Here is a 24,363-nt window from a genome sequence, read left to right as displayed (position 1 = left end):
TCCTATTCAGGTCCGAGTTAATGATCCTCTAAATTATTAAGATTAACATAATACCTGACTCAGAGTAAGCTGTTATTCAGTAATTTAATGGCTCCTTTAAAGAAGATTAAATTCAGAAGATGATAACACTTCCTGATATTATATAATATTGTTTTTCCATATGGTAAAATTTCAGAGGGAAACAGGCATCTATCAAATAAGTATTTACTGCGCATAGTAACCCCCTTACTTCAGCCTCCCACCATGTAACCACAGTGCTAGGCGTTTAGGTATTACAGAAGAAATTCTGCCATTAAAATGACTAAACCCTATTTAGAGAAATAGAGCACACAGATGGGAAAAAGAAAACAATACAAAACTGTATATAATCAACAATAAATTATATGTAATATGCTCTTGCTATTCAAAGTCTGGTTGAAGGAAGAGCAACATTAGCTTGTTAGAAATGTAGACTTTTAGGTCCTACTCCTACAGAATTGAAGAATCTTAAGATTCCCAAGTGATTTGTATGCTCATTAATGTTTGGGAAACACTAGTATAGGCTATAAAATAATTCTGAATCCTCGCTCTATCTTTCAATGGCTTGTGACTTTGGGCAAATTATTTCTCCAAACCTTAATTTATTCATGTGTAAAATGATAATGCCTTATTCTGTAAATTTTAGTGAAGATATTTTTTAAGAGATAAAATACATAAATAGCTTTACAATCTCTAGCATATAATAAGTGCTTAAATTTTAGTCCCTTCTCTATTTAAATTTAAAGAAAAGAAGAAATACTGGAATAACTGGAAAAGCAGGAAGGAGACTGAGAATGAGCTAGATCTTGAAGGATGAAAAAAATTTAAATATTCAGAGAAGCAGAAGAAACATTTTGGATTGACGTAAAGGCCCAAGCAGGGAGGAAACAAGCTGTGTGAGGTATGTAAGTGTGTATATTTTAAATAATGTTCAAACATCAGCTGTATACCAGGAGGAAACTGAAGACTTAGTACTTGAGGTGTCAGTTGATTTGTAAGACCAGCTGAAAGAATGAAATAACCATGTAATTGAAGGTATAATTATATGGTGAACTGAAACTTGTTCTTTATGCTGAATGTTAAGAAGCTTTCAACATTTGTCTACTGATGTACACAGATAAAAGGAAGAGCTCAGGTAAGAGTGCTGAGAACACTCTGCATGGCAGTCAATTCAAGAAAAATGCCTACATCCTACTTTACTGAAAATACATGAAGTTTTGAGTTTCATGGAAAAAATGTTATTTTTATTATTCTTATAGCTGACTAACTTTACTGATGTTCTTCTTTGAAAAAACCTGAAGACATCTGAAAAGGGGTAACAAGAAGGCAACTCTGCAACCTTTCATTCTTAAGGCATATAATGAAGCTATGCAGTTGCTTATCAATTCCTTAAAGTCAGACACATCTGGGTCCCCATCTTAGGTCTTCCACTTACCAGTTACATGACCTTTGGTGAATTAGACAATCAATATATTTCTCACAGCACTCCCAGAAAAATATTTAAGGTACAAATTTGGCCAAAAACATAACTTCTCTTAAGTCTTATTACCCTTCCTATTTGATAATACCCCAATAATTAATACAATTAAAGATTTAAATGGGATAATCCATGTAGAGCCCCTAGCGTTATACCTTGAGCATATGTGCTTAAATTTATTAAATTCCTTTTCCTTATGTGTGTCTACATTAAAACTAGCCCATTTTCAGATAGTCATCAAATAGAAAAGTATATAGTCATTTTGCCAGCTCTGATTTCAGCAATGAGCCCCAATTGGAAACCACTTTCCTGATTGTGCATGCCTAACCCAGCTTGACTGTCTAATAAGTACTGTCTAATGGATTTTATTGTTTTCCTTATTGTGATTATAAATGCAGATAATTACATATTTGCATTAGGAATATGCTGCTTCCAAAGCACACAGACTACTTTTATATAAGACTTAATCCTTTCCCAGATCTGGACAGGGCCAATCAAGGGCTTCCCCCATAGCTTCTCTATCTGAAAATAGGCCAGTTTAAATACGTGCACATGGGTGCGCACACACACATACTTCTTCCACAGGCAGATTGAAGAGAGCTATCTTCTTTATAATTCTTTTATCAAAAATAAATCTTGACTAATTTCAGTCACAAAATATTATATGTGAAACTAATTAGCACAATGTCTGTATCCTAAGAGGTACCTAATAATTATTAGTTTCCCTTCACTGATAGAGTGGATATAAAAATAAGTTTTAAATTTTCTCATTTTTTGAAATTTAATATACACCCAGTCTTTATATTAGCCTTACTAACATTGTAAAAGCAGTGAATTTTACTTAAGCTCACAAATCACACCCTAAAAAAAATCCCAACAAGGTCCAATTATTGTGCTAATTACTGTTAGAAAAGGAGATTACATTAAATAGAACCCCACCCATTTTTACCATTCTAAATTACCACTAGCAAAGAAAGACAAAAATCCAGACAGTCTAGTTGTCAGGGCTATCTCTACAATCTGTGGATTCTATTTCTTATCCCATTTAAACTGCAGATGAGATACTGTCATAGGAGTTTTAGTGAGCTGGTCCATCCTAGAAAATACAATCCTGAAAAACTGATTTTTGTACTCTAATCAAAAGGTTTTCTAAAAACCCAAACACCCAGAATAATAGAAACAAAATTAATAGGTACTTTTTTCTGTATCCCTTAGAAGCAAATCATTATTAAATACATTTATTTTATAAACTAATTGCTACATGCTTATAGCTTCATATGCTCAAATTGTTCTTTATAAATCATAGTATATATCTAAAAACATTTGCCCAAAGCACCTTTGTTTTTAATTCAAATACACACACACACCGAAAAACCAGAAATAAAGGGACACTTATAGAAAACATTTGCAAAGCTCAATCAATAAGTCCACAATTCCGTTCTTTTATTTGTTAGAATACTTCAATAAGACATAATGCTTGAATAACCATAAGCAAACATACAAGTTGTGGGTATGCTAAAATAATAATATGTAGCAAAAGAATAAAATAAAAGAGTACTGCATTCTGCCCAAAATAAGTGAAAATATTTTTTCACAGAACAAAAACCAAATTAAAAATAATGTGTTAAGAAATAACAAATTTTGGTGACTGGTATATGCTAAATAGGCTTTAATATTATTGTATAAGCAGGGTAATAATTTGGGTAGTGGAAGTGTTACAGCTAATATTAACATGATTAATAGTGTGTTCTATGTAGCTCATTCTTTTCCCGTATCATCTTTCTATAGCACTTTTTTAAATAATTGAACTGGGTAGGGTAGTTGAGTTTTAAAATCAACCACACAACTTTTCCTTAATAGCTGTTATTGTCAGTTTCAAAAAGATGTGAGAAAGATTTACATGATGCTTACATGGGAATGTAGCACACTGATTTCTCACCTTGCTTTCTCCCTTCTACACACACAAAAAAGAAAAAATTAGTATGTTCCTATAATCATACCTATTCTTTCTTTTTCGGATATTTATTTTAGTGGTGGCTAAATGTCCGTAGCACACTCATTATTTAAACAATCTCAATAATCAAATTATTCACCCAGCTGTAAAGATTTACCACCTCTCACCTCTGGTAAAGCAGAAATGTTATTGTTCTCTAAATTTAGCTCTTCAAGGGCACTGCATTTTGCCAGTGATCTGGGTATTGCTGACAGTCTGTTGTATCTCAGACCAAGACGACTTAAACTGGACAGGTTTCCTGTGAATACAAAAAAAGGAATTTTTTTTTAATCTGATAAACTTGTTAATTTCTTGTTGTATTGTTTTATTGTTAATACAACCTCTGGTATCACATTTTTAGATGGGCCAGGTTTAAATGTCAAATGTAGCGTAGCCAGCCTCTAGTTTTAAATTAAACAATATTACCAGCCTTAAAAATTACAGAAGCAGATGCCTGTGTCAGACTTAACTTTGTGGAGACAAATATTTTGATGTCTTTCGACTTTCACCATCTTTCTGAAGTCTGCCCATTTCTTTCTTTTTGCTTTGACCGTTTTTCAGAAAGTTGTTGAATAACCTTCTTTATTAGATATAACACTACTACAGTACTTACAGAAAACATTTATTAGCTTATAGCATAAATTAAACCTTGAAACCCTAGGAGGGCAGTCACGATGTCTCATAATCCTATCTAATTATCAATCATCTGCATCTTTCCCTCTTGCTGAAGAAATCAGTGATTAAAGTTATAATCACTAAATTGAGCTAATTTTTACTCTTTACTTCTTCAAGGCAAAAATTTGCCACTGATAATGAAAATATTCTAATAATTAAATACCATAAGTATAGCCAACTATAATGCAGAAAAACTTAGCAAACATTTCAATTCCTGTAGGAATTGGAATTGGAATTATTCCAGAGGTATGCTATTTTCATGTATATTACTTTCTTATAATAGTGTCTGGAAACTGGGCCAAGAGTTTGCTGGATCTGTTTAAGTGAGATTCCAACAGGCAGAAAACTGAATTCAAAAGCAACAACAAAAACTATCATTTAGCAAAGACAAGTTAATTTTGTGTTTAAAATGCTTCCTAAATTAACGAAGGATGCTTTACTGAATCTTTCTAATGACATTCTGGTAAGACATGTCAATTTTGGAGCGGGGAAAAAACAAGCTGAGGATTGGATGACTTTCCAAAGCCCCAAAGCATTTAGAGATTAGAAATAAGGGCAAGAATACTGTTATCACTGCACTATGACATTGACTATGATACAAATGTTTAACATTTGGGTTCGCAGAAAATAAAATAATCTGCTTTGTGATGAAATGTTAATTACAGTCATATTTGTGGTGGCAAAAAAAACAGGGACAACCTATTTATTCAAGAATCTATGAAGAATTATTTAAACTGGAGACACCACAGTGTCACAAAGAATTTTATGTTATCTATGTGACTTGGGGCAAATTACTTAACGAGTCTATTTCCTCATCCATAAAGTGAGGATAACACCAAATACTTGACAGGGTTGCTCTAAGGGTTAAATACAATGTGTGTAAGCTATGCAGCACAATGACTGATACATATGTTCAAAACATGATTTTATTCTGTAGTATATGTCTATATTCTACTATATTCTATACCTATAAAAATTATGTTACAGAAAATTTTAAGATGTGAAAGACTTTATGATATTAAGTGAAAAAAGAAGATAAGAAAAATTATGCATTTTGTATGATCTCAACAATGTAAAAAAACAAGTAGAGAAGAATGGAAAGGAAACATCAAAACTAAGTTATCTCTGCATGGTAGAATTATGGAAGATTAATTTTTTTTCCTGTGAACTTGCCTTTTTCCTAATTTTTGATAGCTTTGTCATTTAAAAACATTTTAAGAAAAAATCTGTAATTCTAAAGTCATTTTAATTTTAAAAACTGCAATATCTTTATACCATTCTTTTTTTTTTTTTTTTAAAGATTTTATTTATTTAATTGACAGAGACACAGCAAGAGAGGGAACACAAGCAGGGGGAGTGGGAGAGGGAGAAGCAGGCCTCCCGCTGAGCAGGGAGCCCGATGCGGGGCTTGATCCCAGGACCCCGGAACCATGACCTGGGCCAAAGGCAGACGCTTAACGACTGAGCCACCCAGGCGCCCTATACCATTCTTTTTTTGAATGAATATTTTACATCATGGAGACATTTTTATACTAACGTAGAGGTAAGACATTTGGACACTTTACATTGTGAGGCTCATCTTCTCCATAAAGTGTAGATAAGAGCTATATCATGGAAAAACAGAGCATGGTGGTTTGAATTCTTAAATAGGCACCCTGATTAAAAAAAGAGATGAAAAAACACCTAAGCAGCAGCAGTAAGAGCCACCTGAGAGTAATAAGCATTGACTCTAGCATAAGATAATGTGAAGAGACCTATCAAAGCCACCACCTAGTTAGTGGCAAAACTAGAATCAAACTCAGCTGGCTCTTTTAACAATCATTCTTCAAGATCTTCACTGACTGCACTCCAGATAGCTTGCTGCCTCTTGACACAGAAGCCTATGTTCATTCTTACTCCCATGTTGTTTGTCCATACTGTTGTGCTCATGGAAAGCATTTTTATTCCATACTGAGTCCAAAACACTCGTTCATGAAGCTTTCCCTGGCCATTATATCAAGATCTCATTGATCTCCCTGTAAATTGGACTCATGACTGCATACTGACTTCACTCTAAGATGGCATTTAATTATACTTGTTTTTATGTTGTCAGTCATTTCATGAATTAGTTACCTCCACCCAAGAGACTGAAAACCCTTTAGTAAGAAACCTTATATATTTCTATCTCCCCAAAGAATATGTTTCAGTGCTAAGCCCACAGCAGGCATTCATTCATATTTTCTAATTAACTGCAGAAGCTAAAGCATTTTACGATTTGTCCTCCTCTCCATTAGGAACAAAAGGTAAAAACTTAAAATTACATGAGATGCTTTTCTTTGACCCATTCTCATTTTAAAATAGGGAGGGAGGGAAGAAATAAATATTTTATCCTTTGCCTATCCCATGCCCCCTACAGCTACAACAAGGCTGGTAATGGTGGAAATTTTCCTACGAGCAGTGATAATGTCTGATTTTAAAGAACTTCAAAAATCTTACGGTAAAATTTTAATTTGCTGTATGAAGTTGAAGACAGAAAAAGCGGTCGACCTTGGGGGGGCGAGGGAGACAGCATTCCTTTCTCTCCTGCATACCACTGCTTTCCCTATGGAAGAAGCCTGCTCCAATGTAATAAAATGGCTGAAGCATTTACCAAGGAGTCTCTGAATCTGCCAGAAGAGTAAAGCACAAAGACCCCATATTTTTGCTCTATCAACTGACATCCCTCATTCAATCACTGTTTAGAGCAGAGCAGTACACAAATACAATATTTTAAACATTATTTATTCTCATCAAAACCTAAAAGCTTTCTCTGATAACAGAGATTAGTATAACAAATTCTAAATGCTTATCAATTCAAAAGCCCAATAAATAGAACCAGATTCCTGAAATTTCTCTTCTAAAAGCAAAATAACTCTTGAATTTCTCACTTTTAAAATCAGAATAGGTTTCCAGAATTTAAAAATTACAAAATGAAAATAATGCAGTGAAACTGCCACATGACTTTAGTACCAAAATTTGTGGTTAAACAGAAATAGTACCTCCATCCAACTTTCCTAAACTTTTTCTCCCCCCCCCCCTTTTTTTTTGGTGTGGTAGAAATTAAACTTTAAAAAAATGTAATCTATGAGAATATGCTATTCTGATGAGAAACTCACATGCGCAAAGGTCTTATCACTTTACTGAGAGCATGGCATGTTCAGTCATCCACATTTTGCCAAAATCCATGACTTTCAGCAAAATAAAAGAGGTGAAAAAAATTAAGGATGAAATATCAAAATTCTCTTGTGTGAGGAAAAAACCTGGACATCAGAAGTGTGACATTTACTACGATTCATCCCCTGTAGTGATTTCAACTCTAGCCTCTTTCAGTGATTGGTTTTACCACAAACTAAACTGCAACCTAGAAATCAAGCCATGACTTGCTTTAATGTTGAGCCATTGTGACTAAGAAATAAAATCAATGTTGCTGAGCTTCTGTGTATAAATGTAGGCTGATCACTGCCAATCACTGGCATTTAGCTTTTAAGTGCTTAACTTTGTTAAGTTGTTCTGTGCTCTGCTCTGACAGCTTGCTTTCTTATGCTGTCAATTTTTAAATTACAGCAACATCAAATGACTATGAATTAAAATTAGATGCTTTCAATTTCAGCAAATATAATCAGCATCTTTAGGTTATTTCAGTATAACTTTTGAGTAAAACTCTTAATTCAAATGATCTTAATTTTGTTTTAACAAAGTAGCAAAAAAAAAAAATCAGTAGAAAAGGCACACAGTTCTAAAATGAAAATAATGTCAAAGGTACTTTTTTTCCCCAGAAACACTGAACCAAAAAAACTGAAAGCAAACTGAAAAGCAAGCAATATAAAAATTCTTAATGTCAAAAACCCAAAAGAATGCCACCATTAAAAAGAAAACTAGTAAAGTTGTTACATGAAGCTGCACTGTAATTACCTAAAACCTAATTACTAAAACTCTACTTGTTGATACAACCATAATTAGTGTAACATTTCTTCAGAGCCCAGTGCAACAAAAGACCTCTGTGAATTGTTCTGTGCTCCAGCCTTGAAGGCAAGGTCTTGTTGCAGATTTCTCTATCTCATTTGACAAGAAATAGAAAATAAAATATTTTTTCCTACTTGAGACCTCTTACCTCCCCCTACCCCTGGTTTCATAAAATCACCAGAAATCACAGAAGGCTTTAACATATCAAGTTCATAGTTTGAAACAAAATGACTGCTGTAATGAAGTTTAACATTTTCTACAGTTCATAACTGATTCCTGAATTAGAAAATATTTACATGAAAGAGAATATACATTTTATTCAACAGGGTAGACTAATGGTTAAGTCAGAGAAACTATAAATATGTTTTGAAGTACTCTCTCACTTAACTACAACCAGCTGTCCCCTCCCTACTTCCTTCTGCCTCTTCTCCACATCCTGTGAGCTGTCAGTGATCCTAGCACTGCTCAGCCTGGATGTAAATGGCAGTGATTACTGCCAAGGAGTAAGAAACTACTCTAGGAGTGTTCGTGTTAAATAAAGAAAGGGGTAAAAACATCTCAGTCTACTTATAAGAAAAAAGAAAAGGCAAGGAAATAAAAGGATTTTTGGAAAACTTGATTGTCAGGTGACAGTTAAAAGATCTCATTTCAATTGTGAGTTTAGAGAAAGTTTCTTTAGTCCAGGGAAAGGAGAGTAGGGCAGCTGCTGTGGGACTTACATCAACTGTGCAGGATAGGTGTGGATTTTTTTTTTTTTTTTTAAGTTACACTTTTCAAGAAGTAGAATAGGAAAAATATCAGGAGAACTATGTTCCAATAAAGTTTGCCACTAAATGTTTTGGGTGAATTTCTCTTCTCTGATAAATGAGAGGGATGAATCTCAAAGGTCAATCGATTAAGACTATGGGGATTTATAATAGACCAAGACCCAAATGTTTGAATTTCTCACCAAATCTCAGCCTTCTGCTATACAATCAAAATACTGGGGATGAGAGAGATGAAAAAGGCAAAAGAATTTTTAATATACATGGTATATAATAAATGACATTATAAAAATTTCAATAAATATTACTCATTTTGCCATTATTTGGATTAACAGCTATAAATACTCCATTTGTTGACAACTATCAAAGCATGTAAGAATAAAGTATTTACAATTTTCTTATTGTTAATGTTTCAGTTCTCACTGATTTGCAATACATACTTATAATTTGATCATGCAGAATGTTCTAGAAGCAAGGCATTTGTTATTCTGAGATAACATCTTAACCACAACAGATTAATAATGAAGTCAAATGTTTTCATATTAATAAACATACTTAAAATACAGTTATTCTGACAGAAGCGAGATATACAAAATTAAGAAAGCCAGGAGAAAGAAGGATACATGGAGAAGTCACCCTTTGTCAGAAGAAGTGAATCCAAAAAACCATGACCCTAGTCCTAGTAAATGGAAGATTTTTATCATCCACCACCACCTATACTTTCTCTGTTTGCCAGGGCTATTCATTTTTGTACTCTAATTTCATCCCCCTTTCATTGTTATTTGACACAACACAGATTCAGACGCATGCATAATATATTAAACAAAATATTGTTGGACTATTTGAGAGAAACAACAGTGCTGACTGATGACCGTGCCCTATATATATCCATTTGATCAGCTGAAAGAGTAAAGGAAATTATGTGGGTATTTAGGAGAAAGAGTCCTAAGCAGAGAGACCAAGAAGTATAAAGGCCCTGATGCTAGAACTTGCCTGATATGCTTAAGGAGCAATAAAGTGTTTAGCATCTATAATCCTAACAAATACACAGTGACTAAGTATTGGTAAGAGGGATAAGAATATTAACTTTATAACATTTCAAGCATCTTTAATTTTGGTTCCCCTGTCTGATTTGCAGTAAACAACCTTTATTTTTCTTTCTAAAACTGAGCAACTAACTATGCTTTTACGTGCTTTTTTAATGTCATAGAAAAAAGATTTTGCATTATTCTTTCTTTTCTCCTTTACTGTTGCAACTAATTGGTTATTCAAAATAAGCACACTTATAGACATATCTTGCAATGTAAGAACATACAACACAAACTAAGTATGTCTATGTAATTCAAGAAAACTATAAAGTATATAAACTATATAAAACTATCAAAATTAAACCTATATGTTGATTGGCTCAGAGTATCCCAGGGAAATGGACTCTGAAAAATCAACACTGAGAAATATAATGCAGTTCTTGAATTTCAGAAATAAAGGAAAGTACTCTGGGTGGCCAGGCAAAAAGATTATCCACTTACAATGGGAAAAAACTGGACTGGCCTCATACTTTATTCAATGCCAGAAGACAGTACAACTACCTCTTAGTTCTACTAAGATGCTCAAGGAAACAAAGCTGGACCCAGTGATTTTTACATCCATCCAAACTGTTCAAGCATAAAGGTTACAAACATTCTATAACTAGGGAACTATTATTTATGAACCATTTCTGAGAAAACTAGAAGATTGGCTTGAGCCAACCAAGAGATGACTGGGGCAACTATGACAACAGGACTGTTGATGAACATTAAAATGAAAAACAACAAGAGATCAGCATAACAAGATGTAACATAAATGTTACATGTCCCGACAGTGTATCTGACAAAAATTAGGAGGAAAAAAAAGACAAAAAATGACAGGTAGTAGAATAAATTCACTGATTGCTTCATCTATGTCACTCTACTCAACAAATTAGAAAGTATTCTGAAAAAAAGAAAAAGAAATACACAATATATCAGGATTTGTGGAATGCTACTAAAAGCAGTACATAAGGGGAAATTTATAGCACTAAATGCACATATAAGATGAAATCTTCATGTAAGATCATACAACACAAACTAAATATGTCAATACGTAATTCAAGAAAAGTCAAGAAAAAACAAAAAACTCACATCGATGACCTCAAGCTTCCACCACAAGAAACTAAAAAAGAATAAAACTCAAAACAGATAAAAGGAAATAATAAAGGTCAAGGTGGAAATCAATGAAATAAAAGTCAGAGAAACAATATAGAAAATCAGTAAAACTTAGAGATAATCAATAAAACTGATACAATTCTAACCAGACAGATAGGAAAAAAAGACATCTAAGTTACTGATATCAGGAATGAGAGAAGTGACATGACAATAGATTCTATAGATATCAAAATAATAAGGGAATATTAGAAACAATTTTATGCCTATTAAATGTGACAAATGAAATGGACCCATTCCTTGAAAGACATAAATGATTAAGTCTGCGCAAGAATAAAGTGAGGGGCTCTGGGAGGCACAACTGGTTAAGCCTCCAACTCTTGGTTTCAGCTCAGGTCCTGATCTAAAGTTTGTGAGATGGAGCCCCATGTAGGGCTCCCTGCTGAGTGCAGTGTCTGCTTAAGACTCTCTCTCCCTCTCTCTCTGCCCCTCCTCCTCCTTCTCTCTAAAATAAATAAATCTTCAAAAAATAAAACAGTGACAATCTAAATAGCTCTGTATCAAAGAAATTGAACATTTTTTAAAGATTTATTTATTTATTTTAGAGAGAGAGCACAGGGGAAGGAGCAGAGAATCCTCAAGCAGACTCCCCACCAACACAGGGCTCAATCCCAGGACCTTGAGATCATGACCTGCTGCAAAATCCAGTCTGCCGCCCAACTGAGTGAGCCACCCAGGTGCCCCAAAATTGAAATTGTTTTTAAAAGCATTCCTACAAAGAAAATTCCTGGCCCCAGTGGCTTCACTGATGAATCTTACCACATATTAAAGGAAGAAATAATGCCAATTTTATACAAACTGTTCCCCAAACTGAAGAGTAGGAACACTTTCCTACTTATTATATATGGCCAGCATTACCCAGAAACTGAAACTAGACAAAGAACAGGTTTTATAACATTATATGTGGGCGCCTGGGTGGCTCAGTTGGTTAAGCGACTGCCTTCGGCTCAGGTCATGATCCTGGAGTCCCGGGATCGAGTCCCGCATCGGGCTCCCTGTTTGGCGGGGAGTCTGCTTCTCCCTCTGACCCTCCTCCCTTCTCATGCTCTCTGTTTCTCATTCTCTCTCTCTCAAATAAAATAAAAAATAAAACCTTTATAACATTATATGTTACTATGGTATATTCAAAGCAATTAAGTACATCTAATTTTTAAAACTTCTACCAGAATGTATCTTTTTCATTATGTCTTCTTGGTAAGCAATGTCAATCATATTATCTGAGTTTTTGTCAAGTTCAGGAAAAGATTATAAAATTATATTTTATTTAGTTTCTTCATTGTATTCTCTTTCTAGAACTTCTAGTCCTTTCTCTCATGACTCTTCATCACTCACTTTGTATCCTTCTTTTTGTTCTAGATTCTAACAGACTTCTTCCACTTATCCTACACACATCGCTATTTTGGTCTTTGGATGTGTTCATTCTATTACACAGTATTTCCCATTAAATTGAACTTTATATGGCAAAGATATTTCTAAGGAATGCATTCCTTGTTTCTTTTTTGCACCAGTCTGACCATGTTTTATAAATGTAACACATATCTTTTCTATGCTCTTTTTCTTCTAAGGTCACTTTGTTCATCCTGGCCATTTCAATAGATTTTAAGATAGAAAAGTAAGAAATAATTGTGTTCAGTCTCTACTGATCCAGAAATCTGATTCCTTTATTTATATAGGAAATTTGGTAAAATTCTTAAGAATATAGTAGGATAATTCACTATATGTTATACACCATCTTGCCTTTCAGAAATAAATCTAATGCAGTTAACTAGTTAACTAGAATACTTAGTCTGTTGCCACTACAAACAGTAACGTAATATAAAGAACTCCAGGCTAAGAATCAGGAAGATATAGGTTCTAACGGCTAGTTATTATATCCTTCTAAAGAAGTCTCAGATTAGTTGTCCTGTAACTTAAAACAAAAAATTCCTTAACAATTGCTTCTGTTTCAAGAAATGGTAGACTAGCTAATTCAGACAAACCCTCCCACTGAAAAAAGTTAAGTACACTTCCAAAACAAAACGGAGAGCTAACAAGATAATGACTACCCGGCCAGAAACTGGCTAGAAACCCAAGAAATAAGCAAAATAATGGACAAAATTTTGTCCTAAAAGTGCTTCTCTAACTGGAAGAAACAGCTGATCAGGCATGTTTCTGCCAAGAGTCAAAATCTACAACCAGCCAAGGGTGGGGAGTCCAGAAATCAATATCACCTCGGATACTATAGGGCTGCACCCTAGCACTAAGGGTAAACCAGAGGTAAAATAGCCCTTCAATCAGTCTACAGACTACCTTTGAATGACCTGGGGGACCAGAAAAATTTCAAACTTTAGAACACAGATGGATTCAAGTGGTCCCCTTAGGTACCTGACAGAAACAAACGAAAATCCTTCTGGAAAAAGATCTCACCATCATAGGCCTCTTATGATATAGTAACAGAAGAACCTCATAAATATTCACTACTGGAATTACAAAAATTAAGTACAGGTGTAATTTTCCTAAATAAACATTACAATATCCTTATAACACACCAGTAACTAAAAAGGTGTCCAAACTTTTAAAAATTTTCTTTGCTGTTTGTATACATTTACAGACATTTAGAAAGATAAGACTGTGTACATATAGAACATATCACAATAAGCGCACTTCAGCTTTTTGAGTCTGGCTAAGTATTTGAAAAACATTTTGTACTTCAAGACATCTCCTCTCTTAGTCCCTTCAACAGTAGAGATGAACAAGCTTTAAGCTATATTCCCCATGTTTTAAAGACCAAACAGCAATGGTTTTATTTTTCAGTGTGTTTGCTTTAGTAAAGAAGGGACCACACCCTATATAATATGTAACATTCTGAAATAAGAAAAAACAGAAAATGCACCCATTCTGCAATTTAAGCAGAGTTATAATAAAATATATACCAATATTCAATATTCCACATTCTACCTTCTTTATAATCTGATTGAACTCATTTCCTAAAACCTAATTGTTCTCTTCACCAAGAAATGGAAATAAAAAGTTTTACTACTTTGACGCATTTTAATCTTTTAACTTTTATTATAGAAATAGATCAAAAACAGTCTTTTTAATGTCCAAGTAGCTATAAATGACTATTAATATCACCCATACCTATAGTATCTGGGAGGTCTAGCAGTTCATTGTGTTGCAAGTCAAGGTTGGTTATCTGTGTGCAGTTTCCAATCTCCTTTGGGAGGTGTTCAAGTTGATTGTGAGCTACATCCAGCGTAATGAGGTTACATAATTCACCTGTAAAATTGACCAACATAAAAATTTAACAAGAATTATTAAAGAATATATTAAGTAGTACTGAAAGAAAGAAAAAAACTTCATTTTCTATATTATAATTACACCTTTCTGGAAAATGTAAAAGTCAAACACAAGATCTAAAACTTACTAGAAAATGACATCTTACAAATATCGAATCATTATGTTGTACACCTGGAACTAATGTAATGTTATCTGTCAATTATACCTCAATAAAAAAAGAAAAAAATGACATCTGATAAAGTTAAAATGTTGATTATAAATGACTACTAATATAAATGACTGCCAACTAGTATTATATATATATAGTTTTAAGTAACCAATTCAACCACATTTATGTTTGTATATTCCATACTTTAAATAGAGCTCACTAATTTTTTAACTAAATTCAGCATGATAATATCAGATTCATCTTCAATTCAATTTGATGGACATCTTCTACCTCAAAATATATATAATCTCAAATAGGCATATGTTCTGATGCTATATAAATATACAAAGTGAGATTTATAAATCAAAAACTGCTCCTAGATTTAATAGCACTCCACAAGGATAGAAAATAAGGTATATTTCTCCTCATTCTAGTTGAAAGAGCTGTACTGGCAATTTAGATTATTCTTAGTGTTATTCTGCAACATTCTTCCTTGCAGAATTCTTTATTTGAACAATACAGTTCAAAAACTTTATAATTTGTAACAGCTACATTGGTTCTCTCATGACATTCCTTTCTCTCTAAAGGCATTAGTTATAAATACTGAAAAAGTAAGATGAGCAAATCAAGTGCATGAAACTGAAAAATGGGTCTAGGGCACATTATTAAGCCATATTATTATAAACACAGGCAGCAAAGAGAAAATTGGTAAACTGAATTTCATCAAAATTAAAAACATATGTGCATCAAAGGACACTTTTATAAAAAGAGTGAAAAGGCAACCTACAGAATGGGAGAAAATATTTGCAAATTCTGTATCTACTAAAGGATTAATATCCAAAATAAAAGAACTCTTACAACTCAACAAGTCTCCAATTTATAAATGGTCAAAGAACTTTAATAGACATTTCTGCAAAAAATGTACAAATGGCCAATAAATAAATGAAAAGATGCTTGACATCACTAATCATTAGAAAAATCAAATCAAAACCACAATGAGATATCATTTCATACCCACTAGAATGGCTATAATCAAGAAACAGAAAATAACAAATTTTGGCAAGGAGATGGAGAAATTGGACCCTTGCGCTTTACCACCCAGGTTCTCAGGGTGTAGAAGAAAAATCCCCTCCTGTTTTTCCCTAGGCACTGCATATTCAAACTGCAGAAAATCAAAGACAGAGAAAATTTTGGAAGAAGCTAGAGGATAAAAGCACCTTACTTTTGGAGAAACAAGGATAAAAACCGTAATATTTAGACTTTTCAGAAAACCATGTAAACAAAAAGAGAATGCAATGAAATATTTAAAGTCTTGAAAGAAAAACCCACCAATCTAAAAGTCTGTATCCAATGAAATTATCCTTCAAAGTAAAAGAAAAATAAAGACTTTCTCAGACAAACAAAAATTGAGGGAGTCTGTCACCAGTAGACCTGTCTGTCTTACAAGAATACTAAAAAGTTCTTCCAAAAGAAGGAAAATGGTGTAGGTTAGAAACTTGGATCTATATAAAAAAGCACTGGAGAAGGAATAAAGATAAAATATTTTCTTACTCTTAAGTAACAGATACTGGTTTGTTCAAAGTATTAATAACAACAATATATTAGATGATTATAGATTAAGGATATATGAAATGAATGACAGCAATGTTATAAGGCACAAAAGGGAGGAATTGGGAATATTCTGTTATAAGGTAACCACACTACCCATGAAGTGGCATAGCATTATTTGAAAGTGGACTTATAATTAGCTGTAAATGCATACTGTAAACTCCAGGATGACCACATACATACAAACAAAATTAAAAGAAGTATAAACTGCTAAGAAGAGAGAAAAGGGAATAATATAAAATGCTCAATTAAAACCCGGTAAGGCAAAAAAATGATGAAAGACAAAAAGAACAAGTTCAGCTAATAGAAAACAAATATAATTGATACTAATCCAACTAAATCAGTAAATAATCTAAATGCACCAAATAAAAGACAAGAGACTGTCAGAGAGGATAAAAGAAAAAAAGAAAAAAGACCCAACTGCATGTTGTTTTCAAAAAATTCCTTTAAATTACATACTGGTAAATGGAACAATTCTCCAAAACATAACAACTGCTAAAGTTTGTATACCTGCTTATCTCCTCTGTATCTAGTACAGTGCTTAGTACATAGCATCATGTTAACTTAAAGAATAAATGAAGATAACGGGGGAAGATAAAATTTGGATTCTAATACTCTTCAAGCCAGAGGTAATAAAACATTTTTTTGAATTTGCCATCATCTTTTCTAATAAATAATATACTTGAAATTGTTTCAGTTCCTACAAAAATAACTTCCACTACTCTAAAGAAAGATACACAAATCCAAAAGTGTACAGAGTCAAGGTAATTAAATAAAACAACAGATCCACTATTACTGTATTGCAGGACTTTTCAACTTCAATACACTGACATTTTGAACTGGATAATTCTTTGCTCTATGAGGCTGTCCTGGACTTAAGCAGCACCCCTAGCCTTTACCCATTAGATGCCAGTAGCACCTCCCAAATAATAACCACAAAAACTGTCTATAGACATTAACAAATGTCCTCTGTCATAACACTACCAAAATCGCCCTCAGTTGAGAATCACTGCTACACTGGAGCAAGAAAGTTCAATACTGTCCAATCCTCACATTTTTCAAACAAGGCTGGAAATGTAGATTTTCAAATAAAATCTTCTAATGCTTAAATGCTAACAACTAATTCTTAGGTTAAAACAGAACAAAACATTATGTTACTAAACACATTTGTGGGCTTTTTTCAGTATTCAGGATGCCAGTTTGATACCTCTGAACATAAAAACAAATTCGTTACATTTTAGGAAATATGCATATAACTATCTAATATTAAAACTAAAAAATGCGGGGCGCCTGGGTGGCTCAGTTGGTTGAGCGACTGCCTTCGGCTCGGTCATGATCCTGGAGTCCCAGGATTGAGTCCCGCATCGGGCTCCCTGCTCGGCAGGGAGCCTGCTTCTCCCTCTGACCCTCCCCCCTCTCATGTGCTCTCTGTCTCTAATAAATAAATAAAATCTTTAAAAAAAAAAAAAAAAACTAAACTAAAAAATGTTTTTAAAAAGCAGAATTAATCACTAGACTCAAATAAGTTAAATCTTTTTGATTTGTGTAAATCACCACATGGCAACTGGATTATTTTAAACATATATTTTCTCCAGAAAGTTATCCTCCAGCAATACAACTCTCTGCAAAGTCAGGAAATCATGGTCATACTGACGCATTAAGAAGAGTGTCACCTAATAACATTAATACTTTTTCACAGTCTAGTAATCCCTAAATATTTTGAAAATGCTTAAAACTCAGGAAACGGGATTTAATTTTTTTAACAGCACACAAAAAATAACATGATTTTAAAATCTGGTCTTCTAATCCCTGAAATACAGTACACTCACAACTAAATTATATATATTGTTGGGAGTTAAATCTGAAAATTATTTTAGACTTTCCCCAAAATCCACATATAAATTTTAAGACCCATGAAGAACATCTTCAGAACTTTAAATTTTGTTCAGTCCAAAGTCTAATAAACTTCAGGAAAGTTTGTTATTTATACATAATTTCCATGAAAATCTAAAATATTTTCAAAACAAATCCAAAACTTCTATTTAATGCAATTAACAAAACATTTTTAGTGCTGGCGGTGAGAGGAGTTTAAGATCTCTCTTCTTCAGAGTAATACTCGTAACTGCCCAAGCTCCTCTTATTCATATTCAAATAATTAAAAACATTTGAGAATTGTGAATATATGACAAATTCTGTACTAGACACTGTGCCAGGATAAAGAGCCTAAGTTATAATTTGTAAGATATTTAAATATTAAATATCTAAGCAGTTCATGAAATACTTATATACTATTTGCTATTTCTATATAATTCAAATATGATAAAAATACATATATAAATCCATCCCAAATGGTTCTCAAGGACAATAACCAAGGTGTGTTAAAAATGACTTGCCTCTGCCTGGGTTTAAGAGTGGTTTTTATTTTCTACTTTATACATTTGTGTTTTGTGATTTTTCTTCATTTTTGTACATTTTTTAATTCAAAGAGAAAAAAGGGAGATTCAAAGAGGTAAAGACTAGCAGTCTCTTCTACACTGCTCATGGAAGAGCATTTTCTGGCCCATAACAGAAGTTTCCTATCTGTGGAGCAGATGTATCTTTTAGTGAAAATGAATGCATCATGCTATCATATGGGTAACATCAGCCATTAATATTACGCATCTTATGACTCATATTCCACACTCACTAAGCCATCTTTTGATTTTAAATTTGACTTCCCACACATTTGTCTACAGAGAACATGGACTTCATTCATTTACCCATTCTACAAATGTTTATTAAACACCTACCATGTGCTAGACACTATTCTAGGGGATGAGGATACAGTATGAGGAAAAAAAAAGATAAAATGCCTACCTTCATAGAACTTACATTTTAACAAGGAAAAAACAAATTAACATATAATCAAGGTGAGAAGTATTAAGAGCTATAAATGAAAATAAAGCAAGATAAAAGTAAAAGTGTGATGGGGAAGGAGATTGGAGGTGTTGATAATAAGTAAAAAGGCTGATGAAGTAGCATTTGCAAACAGACCTGTGCTTCAGGATTCTCTCTCCCTCTGACCCTCCCCCCACTTGCGAGCTCTCTCGCTCTCTCTCATTCTCTCTCTAGAATAAATAAATCTTTTAAAAAAGGAAAGAAAACAGACCTAAATAATGGGAGAGGGAAGAAGCAATAAGAATTCTGGGGGAAGAATGTTCCAGGCTGAGTGAAGAGCAAGCACAAAGATAAGGCAAGAGAGCAGTTCAAAATACAACAGAAGGCCAATGTGGCTAGAATCATGATTAAGGAATCAGGTGGTAGGAGATAAAGTAGCCCTGGGTCAGATTCACTTAAAGTCTTATAGGCTAAGGCAAAGAGTTCAGCTTTGACTAAGAAAGGAGTGGTAACTGTAATAAGAGTGTTTTTTATTATTGTTTTTATAGCAATTTTAGGTTTATAGAAAAACTGCACAGAAAGTACAGAGAGTTCCCATAGACCCTCTTCCCAGCACAGTGTCCCCTATTAACATCTTCCATTAAGTAGTACATTGTTAAGAGTTGATAAATCAACACTGATACATTAATATTAACTGAAAGTTCATATTTTACATTAGCATTCACTCTGTGTTGTCCAATTCTATGGGCCTTGATAAATATATAATATCGTGTACCCATCATTACAGGTATCATATGGAATAGTTTAACTAGAGGCGCCTGGGTGGCTCAGTCGGTTAAGCATCCAACTCTCGGTTTCAGCTGAGGTCATGATCTCATGGCTGTGGGATCAAGCCCCAAATTGGGCTTTGTGCTCAATGCAGAGTCTGCTTCAGATTTTCTCTCCCTCTTCCTCACTCTTTCTCTCAAATAAATAAAATCTTAAAAAAAAAAAAAAAAAAGAATAACTACCCTAAAAATCCCGTGCTTCACACCTACACATCCACCCCTCTTTCCCTCTCCCAGAGCCCCTAGCAACCACTGATCTTTTATTTTTTCCTTTGCCAGAATGTTAGATATGGCTGGAGTCATGTAAGATGTACCATTTTTCAGATTGGCTTCTTTCATTCAGCAATATGCATTTAAGGTTCCTCTATGTCTTTTTGTGGCTTGATAGTTCATTTATCACTGAACAATAACTCCATGGTATGGTTGTACCACAGTTTGTTTATCCGTTCATTTATTGAATGACATCTTGGTTGCTTCCAATTTTTAACAATTATAAATAAAACTGCTAAAAAAGATTTTGTGTTCAGTTTTTTTGTATGGACATAAGTTTTCAATTCATTTGGGTAAATAACTAGGAGCATGACTGATGGATTGTAATGGTAAGACTACGTTTAGCTTTGAAAGAATTTGCCAACTGTCTTCCAAGTGTCTATACCATTGCACATTCTCACCAGTGACAAGTAAGAGTTTGCATCTACATTTGGTGTTGTCAGTGTTTTGGATTTTAGCCATTCTAATAGGTATGTAGTGGTGGTGGGTGTATTTTGTATAGCTTTACAGGATATAGGGGAGTCTTATGGAAAAACAATAATAATGTAATAATGTTTGCCCTCAAAAAACAAAATCTATCCTGGAAAATTAAGATCCACATAAAAATAGATAAAAGTAGAATGTTGTAAACATAAAGTAGGAGGTATATAGGGGCACCTGGATGGCACATCAATTAAGCGTCTGACTCTTGATCTCAGCTCTTGATCTCAGGGTCAGGAGTTTGTGGAGCCTACTTAAAAAAAAAAAAAAGTAGGAGGTGTACACACATACACAAAGTGATGGGTAGGGGACACCTGGCTAGCTCAGTCACTGGAGCATGCAACTCTTGATCTCAGGGTTGTGGGTTCAAGCCCCACTTTGGATGTAGAGATTACTTAAAAATAAAAATCTTAAAAAATAAAAAAAGTGATGGGTAAATAGAGAAGCAAGATTCTGGCTGGGTGGACTGGGAAAAGCTAGATTTTAAAAGATGGTCAGAAACTACACAGATATTTAAAAAAAAGAAGAAGAAGAAATATGAGAAGTCAGGGAGGCAAAAAAATCATGGGCTCCAATTCTTTTGTTAGAGATATATTCAACAGAAATGAGTCCCTATATTTACCAAGAGACTTATATTACAGTAACATAGTGGCACTATTTGTATTAGCCCCAAATTACAAAGTACCAAACAAAAGAATGGATAAATTGTGGCATATTCACACTATGAGATATTATGCGGTAATAAGAATAAACTATAACTACATACACCAATTATGATGAATAATGATGCCAAGAGGAAGAACTCAAACACAAAAACATACATAGGTTATGGTTCCATTTATATAAAAACAAGGAAAATTAATATTTGTTAGTAGAAGTCAGTATACTAAGTTTACTCTTGACAGGAATAATGACTGAAAAAGGCTCTCCTGAGTGGTCTTGATGTTCAATTTTTTAACTTGGATACTGATACTATACAGTTTGCAAACATTCTTCAGTTGTACATTTATGATATATCAGTAAAAAGTTAAAAAAAAAAGTCTCTGGCCCAAGCTCCTGCTTTTGGACATGCCTTAAACTAAAACATGGCACAAAAACAGAAAAAGCCATTTCTTAAATTTGTATTAGATGAATAATCTTCAACATATTTTAGTAGAATGTTGTGTTTTTTTTCTCTATGGAAGTTCTTTAAAGTCTAAATTAATTCCATTTTGAAAAATAATTTTTCTTTCGCCTTGTCTTTAGAGGAGGCAAAGGTTGCACACTATATCCAAGACTTTTTAAGCATGCCATAACTCTATATCCAGACAATGAAGCATGCTGGACATATTCCTTCTCAAAGGTGATGAAACTGTCTAGACTCTTGTTGGGATTCTTCCTGCTATTTCTCTGAGCTATATAGTCTCCAGGGTTACTCTCATATATTAAACCCATTTTCATTTTGTAATATAGAAAGTTAGTGTTCCACATGCAAAAAGAAGTGGGACACATGGTATCTGAATAGTCAGATAGTTGATATGTAAAGTCTGATATCTGGAAGTCAGATAGTTGAGATGTAAAACTAATGTTCATCAAACAACAGAAGAGTGATTTTAGGAGGAGAAAAAAAATTTCCCCTTTTGGAGATTGCAAGTTATTAAAATGCATTTAAATACCAAATTCCTGAGATTATTTGGAACTTTTCTAAGTTTCCACTTTTTTCACATCTTAATTTTAAAAGATCTTTGACTTTTAGTAATTGTTAAAAATATTTTATACGTGGGGACGCCTGGGTGGCTCAGTTGTTAAGCGTCTCCCTTCGGCTCAGGTCGTGATCCCAAGGTCCTGGGATCGAGCCCCGCATCGGGCTCCCTGCTCAGCGGGAAGCCTGCTTCTCCCTCTCCCACTCCCCCTGCTTGTGTTCCCTCTCTCACTGTCTCTCTCTGTCAAATAAATAAATAAAATCTTAAAAAATATATATATTTTATACGTGGTTTTGTTCAGAGTAGCTTAACAAATATTTTATTAAATAAGTGACAAACTAAATGTGTGGAGTTTAACCAGTAACAAAGGAACATTATTATACAAACATTTGAATATACTATGTCCCTAAAACATAAAAGAAGATAAACTATCACTCTAAGAGCATTAAATTCAATCAGTCTGAAACAAATTCCTACGTTCATGTTATCTTTACCAGGCACAATGCTAAGCATGAAAGATACAAAGAAACTACAAAACACTAAGTACCTGTTCTCATGAAATTTAAAATTAGTAGGAGACAACATGTGATTTGATGGAAGCCAGAGAGGGCTCTGCTTATGAAATTTCACCCTTAAAAAGCCATTCTTTTAGATCTTCAAGGTCTTTCATTGTCAAAGTTCTTTATCTTTAGGGTGACCATCCCATTCACTTAATCACTCAATAAAAATTTCTTGTGTACCTACTGGAAATTAAGCAGTGAACAAACCAGTCTATTCTCAAGGAGCTTACATTCTAGTATGCACCGAAGGAAGCATCAGAAAATAAGGAAATAAAGTGATAACCGCTGTAAACAAAAGTAAAGCAAGGAAAGATAGTTAGAAGTAAGAGTGTATGGAGCAGCAAGGAGGAACCATGTGCATATGTGAACTGAAACACAGGACATGGCAGGGGGAGAAAGGAAAAGAAGAAAAGAGATCTGGTAATAAAGTACAATCTAAAGTTTCTGAACAAGCATGATAATCAGAATGTTGTTCTAAAAAGTCTATTTTCTCATAGATTTGAAAGAATGGATTGGAGAAGGCAGAATTAGGAAGCAGTCTAATAGGAAGCTATTGCAGTTAGCTCGCATAAAATAAAATAATCAAAAGCAGTTGAATGAACAGGCCCACTACACGAGCAACTAAGAGACATGGAAATAGCAATAGGAATGTGGTAAGTTATACATGATGAAGGGGTTTTGTTTTTTTCACAGGTGGTTGTAGACCAATATTCTGTAAAATACAAAATCACATTCTTGGATGTTCCAGCAATGTCAAATTGTTGTACAAGATTCTAAATGCTTACTTTCAATTTGTGTTAACTTGTGACAAACTCGTGACAAAAAAAAATTGGTCAGCCAGCAACCTGTCTGGTAATTAGGCCACACTTTGACACGATCTAGAACAGGGAAAAAAAAATCCTGATTCCAAGATCTTGAACCTGAGTTGACAGAGAAGATAATGATGCAATTAAGAGAGAGAAACAGAATCCAAAAGGAAAAGACGTGTTTGGTGAGGAGTTATATTTTGATCAGGCTGAATGTGAGATATCAGTGAGATATATAGGTAACAATTTTTGGTTAATTAGGGAAAAAATAATATACAGGTCTGAAGAAAATGTTGTCATGATAGAACATTTCTGTCCCAAAGAGGGAGTTGGGGTTAATATCCAAAGAGTCAAATACTGGTCTTCTGGCTAATGGTAATTGTGGAGTCCTGGATAAATTCTTTTAAAAACACTATACAAAAGCATGCAGAGAGACTCAAAGCAGAAACTAGAACAAATTCAACTCTTGCAAAAAGGGGACTGTGGTAGGCAGACTTTTAAGATGGCCCCCATGACCCTGCCCCATGTATAATTGTATACACTGCATAATTAACCCTCCCTTGAGTGTGCACTGAACTCAGTGACATGTTTCCAATGAAGAGAATATAATAACAGTGATGAGATGTCACATCTGTGACTAGGTTAAAAAAGACTGTGCTCTCATCTTGCTACCACTCT

General features: G+C 33.8%; 1 protein-coding gene across 2 annotated transcripts in view; it reads right to left on the bottom strand.

Annotated features, from left to right (window-relative positions):
• Window positions 1–24,363, bottom strand: part of SHOC2 (SHOC2 leucine rich repeat scaffold protein) — a 93,558-nt gene that overhangs the window by 11,674 nt on the left and 57,521 nt on the right. For both annotated transcript variants that reach the window (XM_045878804.3, XM_045878805.3), the window contains exons 3-4: window positions 14,269–14,406; window positions 3,617–3,747 (exon numbers count right to left, since the gene is read on the bottom strand). In XM_045878804.3, the coding sequence (XP_045734760.1) occupies window positions 3,617–3,747; window positions 14,269–14,406 (269 nt within the window). The remainder of the gene's footprint in view (window positions 1–3,616; window positions 3,748–14,268; window positions 14,407–24,363) is intronic.

Source organism: Mirounga angustirostris, unplaced genomic scaffold, assembly GCF_029215605.1.
Source record: "Mirounga angustirostris isolate CCGP_5_RB_7025 unplaced genomic scaffold, mMirAng1.0.hap1 SCAF_6, whole genome shotgun sequence".
Classification (NCBI taxonomy): Eukaryota; Metazoa; Chordata; class Mammalia; order Carnivora; family Phocidae; genus Mirounga; species Mirounga angustirostris.
This window is presented reverse-complemented; position numbering and strand designations above follow the sequence as displayed.